The sequence below is a fragment of the Nomascus leucogenys genome, chromosome 6 (assembly GCF_006542625.1).
Source record: "Nomascus leucogenys isolate Asia chromosome 6, Asia_NLE_v1, whole genome shotgun sequence".
Classification (NCBI taxonomy): Eukaryota; Metazoa; Chordata; class Mammalia; order Primates; family Hylobatidae; genus Nomascus; species Nomascus leucogenys.
The window spans coordinates 78,248,475-78,270,059 of record NC_044386.1 but is presented as its reverse complement, the minus strand read 5'-3'; the positions used below and the strand labels follow the sequence as shown (position 1 = coordinate 78,270,059).

The following is a 21,585-nucleotide window of genomic DNA, read 5'->3' as shown; positions in this document are numbered from 1 at the left end:
CAAAATGATAGAATCAGAATATCAAGGCCGGGAGTGGTGGCTCACACCTGTAATCCCAGCACTTTGGGAGGTCAAGGCAGGCAGACCACCTGAGGTTAGGAGTTCGAGACCAGCATGACCAACATGGAGAAACCTCACCTCTACTAAAAATAAAAAGTTGGCCAGGTATGGTGGCTCGTGCCTGTAATCCCAGCTACTCGGGAGGCAGAGGCAGGAGAATCACTTGAACACGGGAGGCGGAGGTTGCGGTGAGCTGAGATCGTGTCATTACACTCCAGCCTGGGCAACGAAAGTGAAACTCCATCTCAAAAAATAAAAAAATCAATATTTTGCACCCCTAATAAAATTAATCTGGGCAAGACCATTAATAACTGCTAAAAAACATTACAGAAAACAGTGAAGGGGAACTTTATAATGGAAGGATCAGAATGACAACATCTGAACCCTCTGATCAAGCTCAATATGTGATGCAACAGAAAGCACACAGTATCATCAACAAAGTACTGCCGGAACTAAACTTGAACCTAACCAAGCTTTTAGACCTAACTACCAGTTTACAGAAATGATGCCATATATAAAAAAGAATTAAACCACGTGTGTTGAAGTGTCTATGAGTAAAATGATGTCTACAATTTCTGTGAAATTCTCCAGGAAAAAAAAGAGGGGTTAGAAATAAGAATGGCAGAATGTCAACAACTGAAGCGAGATGATGATTATATGGGAGTTCATTGCATATTTCTGTTTTTGTGTATGTCTAAAAGTTCCCAAATAAAATCATAAAACCAAAAACTATAACTCAATCAACGCTATTTTTACAAAAAGAGGGATAGAAGTATTCACAGCTTTAGATATATTTCCTGATCCTGGGACTCTACAATTTCAAGGTTTGATTATCTTTTTAAGCAAACTTTTAAAAAAGCTTAAAAAGTCAACACAGTATGGACTACACATGGAAAACATATACATATACAGCTATTAGATAATTTTTTAAAGCCTAATATAAGGTTAAATGATATTTGTAGTTTGAGACAAAGTTTCTAGTGATGCATCACTCATGGAGTCAGTGCGTGCCATACCTCACACAAAGCAGATGAGGATCCTATGCTCTCAAAAATTGTGATGACTTAAAAAATGGTTCTAGCAATTACCAAGACATCAATGTCTACGATGCTTGTGTGAATAAAATTATTTTCCGGAAATGTGGGTAATAATCACTAATTCCAAATTAACATTTTTTCAATATCTTATATGTAAATAAGTTAATAAGACATATGACTATTTTAACAACAGCCTTAAAACTTTATATTTCAAAGCAAGATAGGCAAAACTTCTTTTTCTCCTCAGTGGTAAAATGGGACTGACTTAAGCTCTCTTATTTAGGAGCATATTTGACATTTACATTTCCTTGAAGACTGAAGGAGATATAATCTGTAATACCTATTAATTTTTTTTTTTTTTTTTTGAGAGGGAGTTTCACTCTTGTTGCCCAGGCTGGAGTGCAATGGCACGATCTCAGCTCACAGCAACCTCCACCTCCCAGGTTCAAGCCATTCTCCTGCTCAGCCTCCCGGGTAGCTGGGATTACAGACATGCGCCACCACACTCGGCTAATTTTGTATTTTTAGTAGAGACAGGGTTTCTCCATGTTGGTCAGGCTGGTCTCGAACTCCAGACCTCAGGTGATCCGCACGCCTCCGCCTCCCAAAGTGCTGGGATTACAGGCATGAGCCACTGTGCCCGGCAATACCTATTAATTTTAAAGTTAATAAAGTATAAAGAAGTCCTCATATCCACAATCAATTGGGAAACCCAAGGTTTTAGTGTTATTAAATGTTAATTAGTTCCAATAAGGTTCTCTGAATAGATCCTAGAAATGTATTACTAAAATTAACACCTATTCTCAAACCTAGCTTCTGTTAGGTTATTTTAAATATCTGGAGTTCCTGACAAATATTATAGGAACAAAACAAAATGTATAAATTATCAGCCTCACTGGCAACTGGGAAAAACTAAATGTATAACAGGCTTTCTAATAACCCAAGTAACATATCATTTTGGCTTTCTACACATAAATAGAAGTCTCTAATAAAGTTAAAAGCCAATTAATAATGGGGCAGCAAGAAGCAAATATTTTCCAGAAATCTGTTGATTATAACAAATACACTGGTTACATGCAGCGGCTCGCACCTATAATCCAGCACTTTGGGAGGCTGAGGCAGGCAGATCACTTAAGCCCAGGAGTTCGAGACCAGCCCAGGCAACATGACAAAACCCTGTCTCTGCAAAAAAAAAAAAAAAAAATTAGTCACGTGTAGTTGCACACACCTGCTGCTGTCCCAGCTACTAGGGAGGCTGAGGTGGGAGGATCACCTGAGCCCAGGGAGGTTGAGGCTGCAGTGAGTCATAATTGCACCACTACACTCCAACCGGGGCAACAGATAAGACTCTGTCTCAAAAAGCAAATGAAACCAAACCAAAAAGAACCACAAATGAACTGATGACGTAAAGTCAGTTAATTATATACAACTGTTGTGCCTTGGAGTGTTTTAAGATATTACAAAATACTTAAAATGTAAAACATTTTTCCATCAGCTCATTTCCCAATAGCCAATAAATATTGATGCACCGATATGGTTTGGCTTTGTCCCCACCCAAATTTCACCTTGAATTGTAATAATGCCTACATGCCAAGGGTGGGGCCAGGTAGAGATAACTGAATCATGGGGGCAATTTTCCCACATACCATGTTCTCATGGTAGTGAACAAGTCGCATGAGATCTGATGATTTTATGAATGCAAGTTCCCTGTACAAGCTCTCTCTTGCCTGCTGCCATGTAAGATGTGACTTTGCTCCTCATTGACCTTCCGCCATAACTGTAAGGCCTGACCAGCCATGTGGAACTGTGAGTCAATTAAACCTCTTTCCTTTACAAGTTACTCAGTCTTGGCCAGGTGCAGTGGCTCACACCTGTAATCCCAGCACTTTGGGAGGCTGACGTGTGCGGCGGATCTCGAGGCCAGGAGTTTGAGACCAGTCCGGCCACCATGGTGAAACCCAGTCTCTAATAGAAATACAAAGATTAGCTGGGCGTGGTGGTGCAGGCCTGTCATCCCAGCTACTCGGGAGGCTGAGGCAGGAAAGGCACTTTAACCCAGGAGGTGGAGGTTGCAGTGAGCCAAGATCGCACCACTGCACTCCAGCCTGGGCCACAGAGTAAGATTGTCTCAAAAATAAATAAATAAATAAAAATAGAATAAATTACCCAGTCTCGGGTATGTCTTTATTAGCAACATGAGAATGAACTAATACAGTAAATTGGTACTAACAGAGTGGGGCGATTCTGTAAAGATACCTGAAAATGTGGAAGCAACTTTCGAACTGGGTAACTGGCAGAGGTTGCAAAAGTTTGGAGAGCTCCAAAGATAGGAAGATGTGGGGAAGTTTGGAACTTCCTAGAGACTTGTTGAATGGCTTTGACCAAAATGCTGACAGTGATATGGACAGTAAAGTCCAGGCTGAGGTAACCTCAGATGAAGACGAGGAACTTCTTGGGAACTGGAGTAAATGGGTCACTCTTGCTATGCAAAGAGACTGGCAGCATTTTGCCTCTGCCTTAGAGGTCTGTGGAACCTTGAACTTGAGAGAGATGATTTAGGGTATACGCAAAAGTAATTTCTAAGAGCAAAGCATTCGAGAGGAAACAGCATAAAAATTTGCAAAATTTGCAGCCTGATAATGTGATAAAAAAGAAAAACCCATTTTCTGGGGAGAAATTCAAACCAGCTCAGAAATTTGCATAAGTTATGTGGCACAAAATGTTAACGGGTGTAATTACCCAATGTCTGTACCCTCATTATATCTAGGAACTAACTTGCTTCTAGTTTTACAGGCTCGTAGGCAGAAGGGACTTGCCTTGTCTCAGATGAGACTTTGGACTGTGGACTTTTAAGTAAATACTGAAATGAGTTAAGACTTTGGGGGACTGTTGGGAAGGCATGATTGGTTTTGAAATATGAGGACATGGGATTTGGAAGGGGCCGGGGCAGAATGATATGGTCTGGCTGTATCTCCACCCAAATCTCACCTTGACTTGTAATAATTCCCACGTGTCATGGACGGGGCCAGGTGGACATAATTCATGGGGGCAGTTTCCCACATACCATGTTGTCATGGTAGTGAGTAAGTCTCACAAGAGCTCATGGTTTTACAAATGAGAGTTCCCCTGCACAAGCTCTCTCTTGCCTGCTGCCATGTAAGACGTGACTTTGCTCCTCATTCACCTTCTGCCATAATTGTGAGGCCTCCCCAGCCATGTGGAACTGTGAGTCAATTAAACCCCTTTCCTTTATAAATTACCCAGTCTCAGTTATGTCTTTATTAGCAGCGTGACAATGGATTAACACATGCACATTGTATGAAAAAGTTGTCCCAGAAGCTCCAGAGTAACTAATATCCATTCATCCATACAAATCATATTAACACGCAGTAAATAAGTCAAATTAAAAGTTTAGACATTCCAACTCTATCCAGAAAGCCTGAGTTCAAGTTCTAGTTCTACCAATTTGAATTAGCTAAGACTTTTTGCCAAATCGCTTTATTTGAATCACTCGAAATATGACCAGGAAATAACCTATCTCCTAAGAATCTAAGGAAGTTAATTATTTGAAAGAGCTGAGATTTCTTGATAATAGAGCTAAGTCTCATTGATATTTCAGTTTAACTATTCTGAAAATAGTTTTTAAAAAATCATTCCAAACTGATTTTCCAAATGCTGCATCTGTAATATGAGTGTGATGATAAAAGAATCCATCTCGTATGAGTACTGGAAGGATTCAATGAGAATACACATAAAATAGAACATTACTGGCACAGAGTAAACACTCAACCAGTGTTAGATATTTTTATTATCATCATGACATTAGCATCGAGGAATTTAATGCAAACTTCTTGGAGGGCATTCTGGTAACAATAGCCAACAACATTTTCAATGCATATACCCTCTGAAACACTTTCAGTAATTATTCCTTAAGATACACCTACATAGGTGTATAAAATGCAAGCACAAGGTTGCTCAATGCAGCAAATATCCACTGACAAAAGCTGATTAAATAAATTATGGAACATCCATACAAAGGGAATATTATGCAAATGTCAAGAAGAATGAGATAACTATACATAGTGATATAAAAAGAGCCGCATTATTTATCCTTGAATAGCCTTTCACATTTTTCTGAAGGAGATAAGAAACTACTAATAGTGATTACTTCTGGTTAATAGTAAGACTGGAGGATATGAAGAAGAGATAAACTTTTATTTTCTATTTTATACTTACTTGATACTTTTAAAATTCCATATCGTGTGAATGTTATTAAATCATTATTTTTTTAAAAACTAGCTTAAAGCAAATCACTTGTCTAGAAACCAGAAAACATCGGGTGTACTTGGTTTCAACATTTTGGATTTTTGTTTCTAATGTTTGAGGGTAACGTCTGAAAATAATGTAGTTAAAATAACGTAATTCTGCCAAGAAAGGCAGTAAAAAAAAAAACACATGCTACAGTAAGTATTAAATAAGATTTTTAAATGAATTAAGTTTGGACTTCTCTTTAATACTTGAGGCTATAAGAACCCCTGGCACTGATAATGACATTCAATTACTCTATTCTCATTTCCCTATAAACATCAGCTCCTTAGAACTTCTGCTCCACATCAACCATCCTGTCTCACTGACTTCAAGCACAAACTGAGCTCTCCTGTTCTTGCTCCCAAAACTAGTACATGCACTTTCTGACCACTTGGGAAAAATGTGACAATTAAGCAAGAGAACTCCTCATTTTCCTGAGGGAATAGTTATTCTACACTCCTTTCAGCTGGCTGTACATGATCAAAATGAACTCTTCTCAAAAAAGTATTTGTGTAGGTTAAAACTGATCTGAACATGGCCAAGCCTAAGATTAACAACAAGGTTACTGGTTTAGGGTTCTGGCAAAAATAGAAAAATAAAAATGAAAAAGGAAAGAGATTCTTGGAAAAGGAAGGGACTCATAAAGAAGAAGAGAAGAAGAAGAAATGGCACATCCAAAAGTAGACTAGCAGGCCCTGACCTTAACAGGCAAGACATAAGGTAAAACTGAGAAAGCTTATGTTAGTATTAGAAACCATGATCTAGCTAGCCCTTTAGAAAGCTCCCCCTAGGCCCATTGCCCTATTCCCTAATTTCACAAGAAATTAATCTTTTCCCTCAGTTCAGACAGCTCTTCAATGCTCACTTCAACAACTCCCTTTAAATTACAACTGTAAAAGTGATGCATTATCTTAGGATGGTTTGTATACATGGAACATACATTTCAGGACTGTCTGCAAATAAACTTACTCTACTTAAATATCACATTTACTGTGTGCGTGTGACAGAGAGAGAGAGAGAGTCAGAGCGCATAAGCAAGAGCACACACGCTCAAGAGCACTGACAGGAAATAGTCCCTATCCAATTTTAATTGATGTATCGTATGCACTGTCAGGACTAAAAGTCTCTGGGTCCTAGTATTAGAATAAAAGTTACCACTCAAATACTTGAAATTATTTTTCAGCTATAAAGAACATGATAACAGCAAACAACAAGAATACAGTACTTAAAGAAAAAATATTGAGAGCCCAAGGCAGGTGGATCGCCTGAGCTAAGGAGTTCAAGACCAGCCTGGGCAACTTGACAAAACCCAGCTCTACAAAAAATACAACAATAAGCCAGATGTGGTGGTGTGTGCCTATAGTCTCAGCTACTTGAGGCGCTGAGGTGGGAGGACGGCTTGAGCCCAGGAGGTGAAGGTTGCAGTGAACCAAGACTGCATCACTGTACTCCAGCCTGAGCAACAAAGCCAGATGCTGCCTCAAAAAAAAAAAAAAGAAAAGAAAAAAATATTAACCAGTCTTTTTTAGTGACTAAAACTGTTCTTAATATGGTTGAATCCATCATACAGGTAGCTGAAAAAGTATTCATAAGAGTCAAGCATATTAAAGAAACACAAGGAAAAAAATGTGTACCATAAATGAAGAACGTATATAAAATATAATCTAATATGTATAAAATGTAATAAATGAGGCCAGGTGCGGTGGCTCATGCCTGTAATCCCATCACTTTGGGAGGCCAAGGTGGGCAGATAATTTGAGGTCAGGAGCTCAAGACTAGCCTGTTCAACATAGTGAAACCCTGTCTCTACTAAAAATACAAAAATTAGCTGTGCATGGAGATGGGCACCTGTAATCCTGGCTACTTGGGAGGCTGAGGCAGGAGAATTGCTTGAACCCAGGAGGCGGGGGTTGCAGTGAGCCGAGATTGCGTCACTGCACTCCAGCCTGGGTGACACAGTGAGACTGTTTCAGAAAAAAAAAAAAAGCAATGAATGGTTATTCCCCCAAAAAACTCTGACTTATTTTTGTCACTAGAAATTTTTTAAATTTTTATCTCAGCATTGGAGTCATGGTTTAATACTGCAATTGGTAATTTACATGACTTAAAAGTAAAAGTTAATAGAACCTGATAGTCCCTTTAAATAAAATCAGTAAGACACAAACAAAAAATTAAGCACAAATACAATGCAATCAGTTCCATGTTTTACTCAGCTTAAACATTTTTACCTGAGGGAACAGCCGGATTGTTTTGGTGGTTTTCACTGGCAGAAACAAACAAATCTTCTTCTCCTTCAGTTGATGAGCTAGAAGAGGATTCACTGCTGAGGTCATTCTCACTGGAACTACTAGAACTAGGTAGCAAGGCATATTTTCTTCGAGCTAACACTTCTCGTTTCTTCCTCTGCATTAATATCCTCTCTTTTTGTTTCTGTGTCCTCTGTGAGGAATTATTTTTTACAAATCTCTTTCTGCATGGAAGTCTCCGTAATGAACTGCCATGTAAACAGGGTCTTTTCATTAACAATCCCGATACAGATTCTGTCTCAGTCCGAGGCCACTTATGAGACCGTGCACTATGGCTTCTACTTTTAGCACTCAAAATGGTCTGGGAATGTCTTACAGAGACTTCTTTATCCTCATCTGAAGTCACAGTATCAGAATCTCCAAAATGCAGACTAGATGATGGAGAAGAAAGACAATCACTAAAAGAGGAATCATTATCTTCATCACTTGGTGTTCCTAGGTGTTGCCTCAGTCCTAATATTCCCTGGTTTTCTTTAACACAATTCTGCACATATGAAGGGCCAGCCTGCTGGCTTTTGCGTTTTTTCCTCACAACGAGACTTTTTTCTTCTTCTTGCTGGTTACCATTCATGTCCTTCTCTTGCTTTTGAGAATCATCACACAGGTGAGAGAATTCATTCCCCACTTTACTATTAATCATCTCAACTCCTGCAGGAAAACTTTTGGCTGCCCCAATGGGCTCTGGATGCAAAAGGATCCCTTTTAGACTCTCCTGTGTCTTTGGTGCATCAGAAGGAATCTCACTCTTCATATCCACTTTTAAGGTGTAGAGCTTGTTATATTCAGGAGTCCATTGAGACATGGGAAACTTTAAGGAAAGCCTAGAAGACAAAATTAGATATTTAAAAGATTTTTAATGTGTTTTATTATACTATTTAATTGAAGAGTTCTCAAATTCCACCAAGAAGATCCCTTATAAAGGCAGAACTGTCTTTTCCTCATCAGTACACAAAACGTCTGTTATGAATTATTTTACTGTTCTTATAAAACGTTTTTCTCTGGTCACTCTACTCATGCATCCAATTTTTAGAAATACAGTAAATATAGAGCATAAGCCTACTTAAAAACTTCTGTTAACCAAAAACTGATCTTATTGCATCTCTTACTACCTTCAGCAACAAAACATATTTGGTCAAATCAAACAATTACTTCAAAACCTATTTCAGTGAAATATAGATAAAACGATTCGAATTCAAAAGACTAATTAGTCAACATGTTATACTTCTGGTATGACATTTTTAAGTGGTTATTATTAAATATTTCTGTACATCTAGATGGTTATACATTAGATTGATACTATTAATAATGAGCTAATGAATATAAGCCTCTCTTTTCTATTTTTTTATCCTTCATACTACTCTATTAATTCTCTAATGAGAATCTGAATTCTCCTGATAGTAGACACAACTACTGCATTTCAGTTTTAGATACAAAAAGATTAGAGCCAAGACTGTAGGCTGCTGAAGATCATTCAGTTAAATAAACAGTACTGCAGAATATAAAATCAAACTTTGTACAGCTAATCTATCTAAATCATTCAACATCTTAAACTACGAGCTGCCAAAGAGATCTGAACTTAAAGCATTTACAACAATGCAATGTACATATGAAAATAATGTAATAGTAAATATCATGACTCAAAATGAAACATATTCATCAGAAAGGCAGTTACTGTGACAAATGAAGAGCTTTACTAGTGCAAAATATGAATAAACAATGTTAACATATTTTTAACAAGTTTTTATTAAGTATAGCATACACACATATTCTAAGTTTATAGATCAATGAACACTAACAAAATGAACACCTCTATGTAACTGGCACACAGAGAAACAACATAACCAGCACCCTAGAAATCTTCTTCCCATTACTACAGCCCACCAAATTGTTAACGACTATGTAACTTCTGACATCATAGATGTGTTTTGCCCATAAAATACATTTTTAAACCAGTTCCTAAAAAGCGAGTACAACAGCTGCTTAGTAAGCAAGTATTTTCCCTCTCTACAAATGGGTTACAGAAATATACAATCTTACAGGTCTCCCACGTTACTGTAGTATATAACTTTACTATCAGAGCAAATGACAATAATTAAGGCACAGAATGACCTATTCCTACAGAAAGCTATCAAAACCACTATCTTCTTCTATTCTTATTCACAAGGACAGGCAGTGCTGTATCCAAGATCAGCCATCACGCCCTATCTGTAGTTCAGCAGGATCAGTGATAAACCAGGAACACAAAGATGAGTGAACATGAGCATGGCAATGAGCAAATTACAGAAGGCAGCCAGTCAGACAAGGATCACTTTAATTAAAGGCAAGAAAACATAAGTCACAATGATAAAACACAGGTACATGTGATCTAAGAGTTGAATGGGGTCAAATAGGATGGCTGTAATAAAGAACACAGGTAATAACAAGTGCTAGAGAGGATGCAAAAAAAAAACATTGGAACCCTCATATATTGCTGATGGAAATGTAAAATGATACAAGCTACTTTGGGAAGTGGTCTAGCAGATCCTCAAAAATTAAATACAAGCTGGGCGTGGTGGCTCATGTCTGTAATCCCACCACTTTGGGAGGCCAAGGCGGGCAAATCACTGGAGGACAGGAGTTTGAGACCAGCCTGGCCAACATGGCGAAACCCCATCTCTATTAAAAATATAAAAATTAGCCAGGCTAGTGGCGCATTGACTGTAATCCCAGCTACTTGGCAGGCTGAAGCATGAGAATCGCTTGAACCTGGGAGGCAGAGGTTACAGTGAGCTGCGATTGCACCGCTAAAGTCCAGCTTGGGTGACAGAGCAAGACTCTATCTCAAGGAAAAAAAAAAAAAAAATTAAACACAGAATTGCTATATGACCTAGCATTTCCACTACTAGGTATGTACCCAAGAGAAATGAAAACACATATTCATAAAAAAAACTTATAAACAGCAACATTAGTCATAACAGCCAAAAAGTGGGAACACAAATGCCAATCAACTGATGAATAAATAAATCCATACAAAAGATTATTACTCAGCAATAGAAAGAAATGAAGTACGGTAGTCTCTCACTATCCAGTTTAACTTTCCACAGCTTCAGTTACTCACAGTATGAGAGAGAGAGACCACATTCACGTAAGTTTTATTACAGTATGTTGTTAGAATTTTGCTACTTTATTGTTGTTGTTAGTCTCTTATTCTGCTTAATTTATAAATTAAACTTTATCATAGGCATGTAGGTATATGAAAAAAAACACTATATGGTTTCAGGCATCAACTGGGGGACTCAGAATGGTTTCCCCTTGGATGGGGGAGGGGACTACCATACTGATTCAAGCTACAACATGGATGAACAATATGCTAAGTAAAAGAAATCAGTCAAAAAGGTAACATAATGTAAGATTCCCTTTATATGGAATGTCTGGAATAGGCAAATCTACAGATACAGAATGTGGTTACCTAGGGCTGGGGATGATAGGAGGATTCAACTATGATGGCCAAAAAGCAGGGAGTTTCTGGCCGGGCGTGGTGGCTCACGCCTGTAATCCCTACACTTTGGGAGGCCGAGGCGAGCAGATCACCTGAGGTCAGGAGTTCGAGACCAGCCTGGCCAACATGGTGAAACCCTGTTTCTACTAGAAATACAAAAAATTAGCCAGGTATGGTGGCGTGCACCTGTAATCCCAGCTACTCGGGAGGCTGAGGCAGGAGAACTGCTTGAACAAGGGAGGCAGAGGTTGTAGTGAGCCGAGATCACACCACTGCACTCCAGCCTGGACAACAAGAGTGAAACTGTGTCTCAAAAAAAAAAAAAAAAGGTGGGCCAGGTGCAGTGGCTCACGCCTGTAATCCCACCACTTTGGGAGGCTGAGGCGGGTGGATCACCTGAGGTTAAGAGTTTGAGACCAGCCTGACCAACATGGTGAAAAGAAACCCTGTCTCTACTAAAAATACAAAAATTAGTCAGGCATGGTGGCAGGCACCTGTAATCCCAGCTACTCAGGAGGCTGACACAGGAGAATCGCTTGAACCCAGAGACAGAGGTTGCAGTGGGCCGAGATTGTGCCATTGCACTCCAGCCTGGGCAACAGAGCAAGACTCTTGTCTCCCAAAAAAAAAAGGAAAAAACGGTATAGAATTTCTTTTTTTTCAGTGAACTGAAAATGTTCTACAATTGATTGTGGTGCCGGCTGTTCAACTCTGTGAATATACTAAAAACCCAATGAAATTAAATCTCAATAAAACTCATGCCAGAAAGTCAAGAGATTTAAAAAAGTGAAAAAGTCAAGACGAAAAGTATCAAGATTTTTAGGCATCAGATAACTATATAGACTCCATCAGCAACAGAAGCCTCATGATATATGTTGGAAACAGCTGGGGTTCTTCCAGAAACCCATGTCAGAGTTATGTTCTGGTGGATTTCAGAGGAGGAGATCTTGGCGTCTTTATTGGCTGAAGATTTAAAAACTAGACTCCTCATCCATAATTACTAAGACCTCATGTTGATAATGGAGATCATGAGAAGCAATGAAAACTTGCCAAAAACCAGACAAATTCTGAGAACATGCAGCCATACATTAATTTACAAAGAAGCGATTCACAGCACCATTAACTAAACCCAAATTCTTTTCCATCATTTCATGTCCCAAAGCCAAAACAATGCAATCAACTATGGTTAAATCTGTTCTGATTTTTGATCAGTTTAGTCTGTCCATTGAGACAAGGGTAGAGGGGAGCAAGGAGGGGTGGTTTGGTGTATGCTGTGGTGTGTGTTTGTACACCAGTTAACTGTTCTCTGAGTTATCATGTCATGCAGTCATTAAATGCAAAATTAATATACCATATAACTAAGAGGTTCCCACCCAGGGAGTAATTCATACTATTTTTTTTTTTCTAAAATCCATCGCTGTATTGTATCATGTTCTAAATTTTTTTTTCTAAAATCCATCGCTATAATTGTATCAGGCTGTATTTTGAACTGAGAAGAGGAAAGTTCAAAAGGAAATAAACACAAGTATTGCATTTAACTTAAAAAGCAGCAAATATAACAACAGACAATATTCTAAATTATTTGCTGTTTGATAAAACCGTATTGTAGTCTTTTATTTTTGTAAAAATTATTGGCTGATCTAATTTACAAAGGAGGCAAATGTGTACAAGATATATCTCCTTAGTGACATTATAAATGGCTTGCTGTTATACACTGTTTCAATACTGAAACCATAGTACTAGTCCCTCTTTGTGTAGATCGATCCAATCATTTTATTGCTATGTCACGATGACTGTATGCTAATTACTCCTGATACTAGTGTAGAATACACCACTATTAGTAAACCTTGCACTAAGAAAATACGATAGCTAAAAAAATACTAACTTTCAAAACTAAAAATTAGGGTTGGGATTTAGTAATTCACATTATAAACAAGTTTATGTGAGCAAAAGGAGGAAAAACCCATTAAGACTATCCATACAACTCTGAGGAACTCTACTTCTAAACTGTGATACACTATTATTGGTATGATGCTTCACTACCAATTATAAATATGAATACTTGTTTCAACTTTAAATAAAAATGTAATGATTGCTTACATGACTCTAAAGAAATAAGATTTTAAAAGAAAAAAAAGCCGACTGGGCACAGTGGCTCACGCCTGTAATCCCAGCACTTTGGGAGGCCAAGGAGGGCGGATCACCTGAGGTTGGGAGTTCGAGACCAGCCTGACCAACATGGAAAAAACCCGTCTCTACCAAAAATGCAAAGTTAGCCAGGCGTGGTGGCACATGCCTGTAATCCCAGCTGCTCGGGAGGCCGAGGCAGGAGAATCGCTTGAACCCGCAAGGCAGAGGTTGCGGTGAGCCGAGATCACGCCACTGCACTCCAGTCTGGGTGACAAGAGCAAAATTCCGACTCAAAAGAAAAAAGAAAAAAAAAAGCCATAGATGACTTGGCATTTTTCTAAAAAAGTTTTAGAGATTATCAGAAAACCAACTAGAAATATATCTACAATTTAACTATCTTTTTAATATAATTAAGTGAAAAAATAATACTTGTACTACAGGGATATCACCTGGGGTGTGTATTAAATTTTTAATTCTCTTATTTATTTTACTATGTGCCAGCTTAAGTATATTAAATCAAATGCCTGACAGAATATTCTCTTCTACTACCTATAACTACTACTATTCATATCTAGATAATACAGACAATATGCTTTGTTACATATTCTAAATGGTCAAAATTTCATTAGCAAGAAAGGTATTTTCCCTCAAAAGTATCACTCTGGACCCTTAAGTGCATTAGCTCATACTAAAATTTTTCAAGAGATTTCTGCTAGGAGTACACAACCTAATAATGTACTCAATTATGAAAAGAAGAGCGAGATCCTTGATAAACTTATTACCTTTTCTAGTAGAAAGGAGGAAGTTATACTCAGGATAACTGCTATGAAGCTGTAAGATAAACTTGATTTCTGGCTGGGCGCAGTGGCTCACGCCTGTAATCCCAGCACTCTGGGAGGCTAAGGAGGGCGGATCATAACAGCATTATTTGCAAAAACCAAAAGGTGGAAGCATCTCAAGTGTCCACTGAAGTGATGAATAGATAAACAAATGTGATATACACGTACAATGAAATAGTATTCAGCCTTAAAAAGGAAACCCTGACACATTACAACATGGATGAATCTTGAAGACATTATGCTAAGCGAAATAAGAAGACACAGCAAGACTAATATTGTATGATTCCACTTATATGAATTACCCGGAGTAGTCAAATTCATAGACAGAAAATAAAATGGCGGTTGCGAGGGCCTGAGGGAGGGGGAGAATAGGAGTTAGTGTTTAACGGTTACTGAGTTTCAGTCGGGGAAGATAAAAAGTTGTGGAAATAGACGGAGATGTTGCACAACAATGTCAATGTACTTAATGCCAAATTATAAACTTAAAAATGGTAATTTTATGTTACATACATTTTACCACCAAAATAATCCAAAAGAGATATTGTTATAAAACATTATCCTGGAAAGGCCAGTAAAGTCACTCAAACAAGAGAATGGGCATAAATATGTAAAAGAAGAACATTTAGTCCTATTTTGGCATCTGCTTCTCAGAGAATCTGGACTAAAACACACTTTAAAAAATCACCCTCTCTTCCTCATCACTCAAACTCAAATTCTGTCTTTCACAAAGTACTTGCTACTAACTGAAAAGATCTTGCTAGCCTATTTATTACACAAAGTGTCTCAGTAGAATATAAGTTCCAAGGAAGCGGGAATCTCATCGAGGCAGATCTCTAGCAATGAAAACAGTTGACTGGCACATAGTAGGCACTCAATTAATATTTTTTTTAATTGCATTAATCTCTAAAAGAATGGGTAAAAGGAAGGAAGTAAAACACAACTGCCATATTTCTAGCTTAGGTAACTAAGAATATGGTGACACCAATAGCTGAGATAGAAAAGAAAATATGCAGAATGAGAATAATAACAAAATTAGGAAAATAATACCTAAGATTTCCTTGAATATTTACTATTGCCCAATTTCCTTTTTCAGGTATTCTGTAGCCACAAGATATTTACCATATAACTGGGGGTAATCAGGTCCTTAAAAGGGAGAAACTGACCACAGAAAAGAACAGGAGGGAGCCAAAAGATTTTTTCCTATATATTATTGGTAAACTGACCTACATGCTACTTCTTGGGGAATAGGAAATATTAAATAGGAAAGTGGTTGCATCTTCCAGAAAGTCTATTAAGATCACTCTTCATGTCCCTTAGGGTCTCAAGACTCAATGTTATAAAGTAAATCTTCAAACTAGACTGGCAGGATTCAGCTCACAGACATGGTTTGTTTGCCATATTAATTCAGGGGGAAAAAAATTGATGGTTAATAGTGAAACACTATAGGCATTCTCATTCAAATCTGGAAGAAAAAAAGGAATTCATTGTTATAAAACACTGTCCTGGAAAGGCTAGTAAAGTCATTTAAACAAGGGAATGGGCATACATATTTGAGAGAAGGTAATTTTTTTCATTATTGGCAGACGACACTGACAAACGAGCTCAACAATAGAAAACCACTGGCAACAGTAAGACAGGCCAGTTACTTATATATTTACCAAAAATAAATAAATACAAATAACACTCCAAAAATCAATGACTTTCCTTTACACAAACAGTAGCTAGTTAGAAAATACTACAGAATAACAAAAATATACTACTTACAACAGGAATGAAAATATTTAATATCTGGTATGAAATTTAACAAGAGACACAAAGGACCTACATGAAAACAATTATAACAATGTCAGTTACGCAAAAATTTATGGGAAATTCAATTTGATGCCAAAATAATAGCAAATTCTTTCAGTTATAAAACAGGGTAAACCAGCATGCTATTTCCTCACTTTCTTTTTTTTTTTTTTTCTTCGAGATTGAGTCTCGCTCTGTCACCCAGGCTGGAGTGCAGTGGTGTGATCTCGGCTCACTGCAACCTCTGCCTCCTGGGTTCAACCGATTCTCCTGCCTCAGCCTCCCAAGTAGCTGGGATTACAGACATGCACCACCATGCCCAGTTAATTTTTTGTATTTTTAGTAGAGACAAGGTTTCACCACGTTGGCCAGGCTGGTCTCGAACTCCTGACCTCAGGTGATCCTCCCGCCTTGGCCTCCCAAAGTGCAGGGATTACAGGCGTGAGCCACCACACCTAGCCAATTTCCTCACTTTCAAAGATTCTCTGTCATCCAGGAAATCCACCAGAACACTGTAGATCTGTTAATACTTTTGCATTAAGCAGCTCAGAATTTTTCCTTACTTTTCTCAGATCCAAAGTAAAACCTAGACACCCTCTAGGTAAAGAGCAGGAAGGACAGGCAATCTCCTTACTGGATGTGTCTATGCTGATATTAATAATGAGAAGTTTCCTATTATTTGCCACTGTCACTTTGGTGAGTCTTTTGATGGCATTTAAAAGACACTGGAAGAATGATTTATATGGAGTGGGAAGAGGTTAAACAACCTAAACCCAAAGACGTTCACTATACCCCTTAACCTAAACAGATACCCACAGAAACAATTACTTGTTAAAAGAGGACTGCACAAGGGATAGTCATGTGAGGAGATTAAGGGACATCCTCCATTCCATACTGGTCTGGATATTGCTGCTCATGCTATAAAAAGGAATGAAAATACAGTTAAATGGAGATTAGAATTGTCAGATTCTGGAAGTCAAAGTTATCTTTTGGGAGGTCTGTCTAGGATAACTATCTCCTCTGCAAGGTAAAGAGGAACTAAGAATCAAAGATGGAACCATGCTTACATTTAGACAGACTTTCACATGATTTTAGTATCTCAGCTAAGGCTTGCTCTGAATGAAGTAAAATTCTCTGTCACCTCTAAGTACAAAGACCTCAAAACACTTAAGGGAGAGAACTAGCTAACAGTCAAAACCACTAAGAGGAAAATTTCAAGGTTAATTAGTCTTATAAAATATTTCCAAAATATTTTATAGGAAGCTTGGCCAGGTGTGGTGGCTCATGCTTGCAATCCCAGCACTTTGGGAGGCCAAGGAGGCCCCGGGGGATCACTTTAGGTCAGCAATTCGAGTCTAGCCTGGCCAACATGGTGAAACCCCGTCTCAATTAAAAATACAAAAATAAGCCAGGCATGGTGGTACGCGCCTGTAGTTCCAGCTACTTGGGAGGCTGAGGCGGGAGGATCACTTGAACCTGGGAGGCAAGGTTGCAGTGGAGTGAGGTCATGTCACTGTACTTCAGCCTGGGTGACAAAGAAAACTCTGACTCAAAAGAAAAAAAAAATTTATAAGAAACTAGAGAAAATGAAGGCATAGCAATAACCAAAAAAGCTACAGTAAATCTAGGAAACGTGAAATTATGGAAAATGAAATATTCAATGAATACTGAGTGATAAACAGTGATGTAGATTTTCGATCTAGGGATCACTGAGTTACAGTCTTGACTCTGCCCCTATGTAATCTTGGCCACACTACTCTTTAAAACTGTTTCTAGTCTATAAAATTGGAATAATAATAGTACTTACCTCATAAAATTCCGTAACGGTTAAATGAGAGTACCTAACAAAGCACATGGCATAGTGGCTGTTGTTATTAATTACTTTCCTAAAGGAGCAGGTACATACATAAGACTTAACATTTAAGACTTTCTCTTATACCTAAAAATAAATGAAATCTTCGAGATCCAGAAGGGCATAGGCCAGGCGTGGTGGTTCACACCTATAATCCCAACACTTTGGGAGGCCAAGACAGGCAGATCACTTCAGGTCAAGAGTTCAAGACCAGCCTGGCCAACATAACAAAACCCTGTCTCTATTAAAAATACTAAAATTAGCCGGGCATGGTGGCACCCACCTGTAATCCCAGCTACTGGCGAGGCTGAGGCAGGAGAATCACTTGAACTCACGAGGTGGAGTCTGCAGTGAGCCGAGATTGCATCACTGCACTCCAGCCTGGGCAACACAGCGAGACTTCGTCTCAAACAAACAAACAAAAAAAAGGCAGGGCATAAAATCTGGGATCTAACCTATAAGGACACAGAGGCATAAGAATGATACAAGGGACTTTGGGGGAAAGGGTGGAAAGTGAGGTCAGGGATAAAAGACTACACATTAGGTACAGTATACATGGCTCAGGTGATGGGTGCACCAAAATCTCAGAAATCACCACTAAAGAACTTATTCATGTAACCAAACACCTGTTCCCCAAAAACCTATTGAGATATAAAAAATAAAAATTAAAACAACAAAAAAGAAGGGCATAAAAAACTGTTCCCACAAAAGTTTGAAGTATAGAAACAAAGAACCAAATTTCTTTAGCATAAAACCTATCAAAGCCCAGAATTCTACAGACTTTCCTCTATTATGGATGACTGGAGTTTGGTAGCTGGATGTTTCAGCCCCCTAAATTCTAATACCAGATATTCTGCTTTTGGAAACAGATAAGTTAAACCTCTCTCAAATAATAGGTTTCAATTTCTCAGTGAACTTAATGATTTTCTCATCTGTCTTGTTAAAGTATTCTGAAATCCTTAAATATTAGTCATCAAAGAGAAGCATAACACCAACTTACATCTCCTGTCAATACAAACTGGGTGAAGTTCAGTATGTTAAGAGTCTACTGCTCTAGCAATGACTCTGTTATTATCACGGCCAATAGCAAAATGAAGGATGTATCTAACCTCACGAGCCTGAACAGTATCTGGGAGTCAGTTCTTTTTTGGTAGGGTGGCAGCAGCACTACAAGTCATAGGGGCACCCTGCACAAGTGTCTAATATTTCTGGTAAAGAAGCCTGGATCCTGAAATGTATACTGAAACATAAAATATGAGACATAAAGATATTGCTAATTAGTTACTATATATTACAATATATAATGCATATTTACTATATATAATGCATATTCTATATTGTGATATATTTATGTACAGTATATACATATATATTATCTTTATTGTAAATAAAATTATGTATCTTACAAAATATATAGTATATTTGCATATTACATATCTAACAAATTTTATATATCTAACATATTTAAAATACGTATTTTATGTATGAAATACATATTTATATTTTATATAACACAAAATGTAAAATTGTATGACACATAAAATAAAATCTAAGAGAACTAAACTCAAAAATCCATTAACCCCATTTCGGTGCAGTAGCTGTATTTTCCTACCAATAAATACTTTTGTGTTTTTTGTGTTTTTTTTTGAGACGGAATCTCACTCTGTCACCCAGGCTGAAGTGCAGTGGCACAATCTCGACTCGCTGCAACCTCCACCTCCCAGATTCAAGCAATTCTGCTGCCTCAGCCCCCCGAGCAGCTGGGACTACAGGCACACACCACCACACCCAGCTAATTTTTTTATTTTCAGTAAAAACAGGGTTTCACCACGTTGGCCAGGCTGGTCTCGGATTCCTGACCTCAGGTGATCCACCCACCTCAGCCTCTCAAAGTGCTGGGATTACAGGCATAAGCCACCATACCCGGCTTAAATACTTTTAAATATCCAGTAATAACATGTTAAAAGTGAAATGGAAAAAAGATCACTTTCCCCAAAGCAACAAAAATAGCTATATAGTTATTCCAAGGTATTAAGCCTGACAAGAACAGCCTGACAAGAACAGTGCATAAACCTATATGAAAAACACTACAAAATTGTACAACAGGATATAACAGACAATCCTAGTAACGAACGAGAGACCTCATTTCCGGATGAGCAATGACTCCAAATTGGCTCTGCCACAAATTAGAAGAAAGCCAATTTTTTTTAAAACTATAAAACATTAACATTACCATCAGACATATCAGGCCTTTAAAAACACTGTATTTTTTCAAATGGCCTGAACACATACACCTAAGGATCCATTCAAATTAATAGTTTGCATTTTCTCATTATTTTGTTCAGTGGAACTTTAAAATAATTAAAATTTAATATAAGAAAATAAATAAATGGATCACACCTGTAATCCCAGCACTTTGCAAGGCCAAGGCAAGTGGATCACTTGAGCCCAGGGGTTCAAAACCACCCTGGGCAACATGATGAAACCTCACCTCTACAAAAAAAAAAAAAAAAAAAAATATATATATATATATATATAAATTAGCCAGGGTGGTGGCACGTGCCTCAAGTCTCACCTACTGGGGTGGCTGAGGTGGGAGGATCACTTGAGCCCAGAAGGCAGAGGCTGCAGTGAGCTGAGGTCTTACCACTGCACTCCAACCTGGGCGACAGAGCATGGCGTTGTCTCAAAAAAAAAAGAAAAAAGAAACAAATGTATAGTTATATGCACAACTGAGAGGGCAGAAACAAAAGGGAAAAGCTGAACTCAAACTTTTTTTCATCCTTTTCTTATTTAAAAAAAAAAGCATTCCATAAAATTAACTGCTAAGCAGCCTTTTAAAATCAGGCAGGATTTGTACAAATTGTTATGGAAAGTATGGATCATTTTCTTTAAACAGACTACAAGTAAGTCTGCTATTACAGGATTCTTCTTTGTAAAACAACTTGTATTAATACATGCATTTGAAAAATACACACAACAGTTTGGGAGTTAAACAATAGGGTAGAAATTTATAGCACTGGGCTGGGGTCTTTTACCCTTTATAAGTTTCTGTATATATAGTTTGTTTTTTTCTAGAAAGTAAGCATTTACCAATTTTGAAATTAAAGATTTTTTAAGGAAATAAATTATGAGAACATATTTAAATTTTTCACTACATTAGAACACAACTTTGTTGACAACAGATTTCTACACAAACAAATCAAATATATGCAAGCACAATTTTTACAGGAATCTTGGCTAGGCATAAAATTTCTTAAGTGACCAGAAATGACCACCAATCCTGGACACCTTAATGACAGAATAGAGCAGAAACTCAGGAATGGCAGTGACTGTTAGCAGATTTGAATGGAATTGTCAAATGTGAGAACTGATTTTTAGTTACTGATGTTAGTCTACAATTCCAGGCATGGTGTTTTTGAACCCATCTTTACAAATAAATTTTAATGCTCGAAAATTATAATAATGTATCAAACCATTTCACAAAATCTTTCTTCATTAAAAGTGTAATAATTATGATTGCTGCATTAATGGAAAGTAGTCTATAAGAGCTCAACAAATAGGCCGAGCGTGGTGGCTCATACCCATAATCCCAGCGCTTTGGGAGGCCGAGGCAGGTGGCTCACCTGAGGTCGGGAGTTCGAGACCAGCCTGGCCAACATGATGAAACCCCGTCTCTACTAAAAATACAAAAAATTAGCTGGGTGTGATGGTGGGCGCCTGTAATCCCAGCTACTCGGGAGGCTGAAGCAGGAGAATCGCTTGAACCCAGGAAGTGGAGGTT

At 37.9% G+C, this 21,585-nt stretch overlaps 1 protein-coding gene across 4 annotated transcripts in view; it reads right to left on the bottom strand.

Annotated features, from left to right (window-relative positions):
* The window catches only part of RNF111 (ring finger protein 111), a 115,224-nt gene that overhangs the window by 63,068 nt on the left and 30,571 nt on the right, over positions 1 to 21,585 (bottom strand). For all 4 annotated transcript variants that reach the window (XM_030814489.1, XM_030814490.1, XM_003267041.4 and 1 more), the window contains exon 2: positions 7,634 to 8,532. In XM_030814489.1, coding sequence (XP_030670349.1) covers positions 7,634 to 8,513 — 880 coding nt within the window. In that variant the 5' untranslated portion in view covers positions 8,514 to 8,532. The remainder of the gene's footprint in view (positions 1 to 7,633; positions 8,533 to 21,585) is intronic.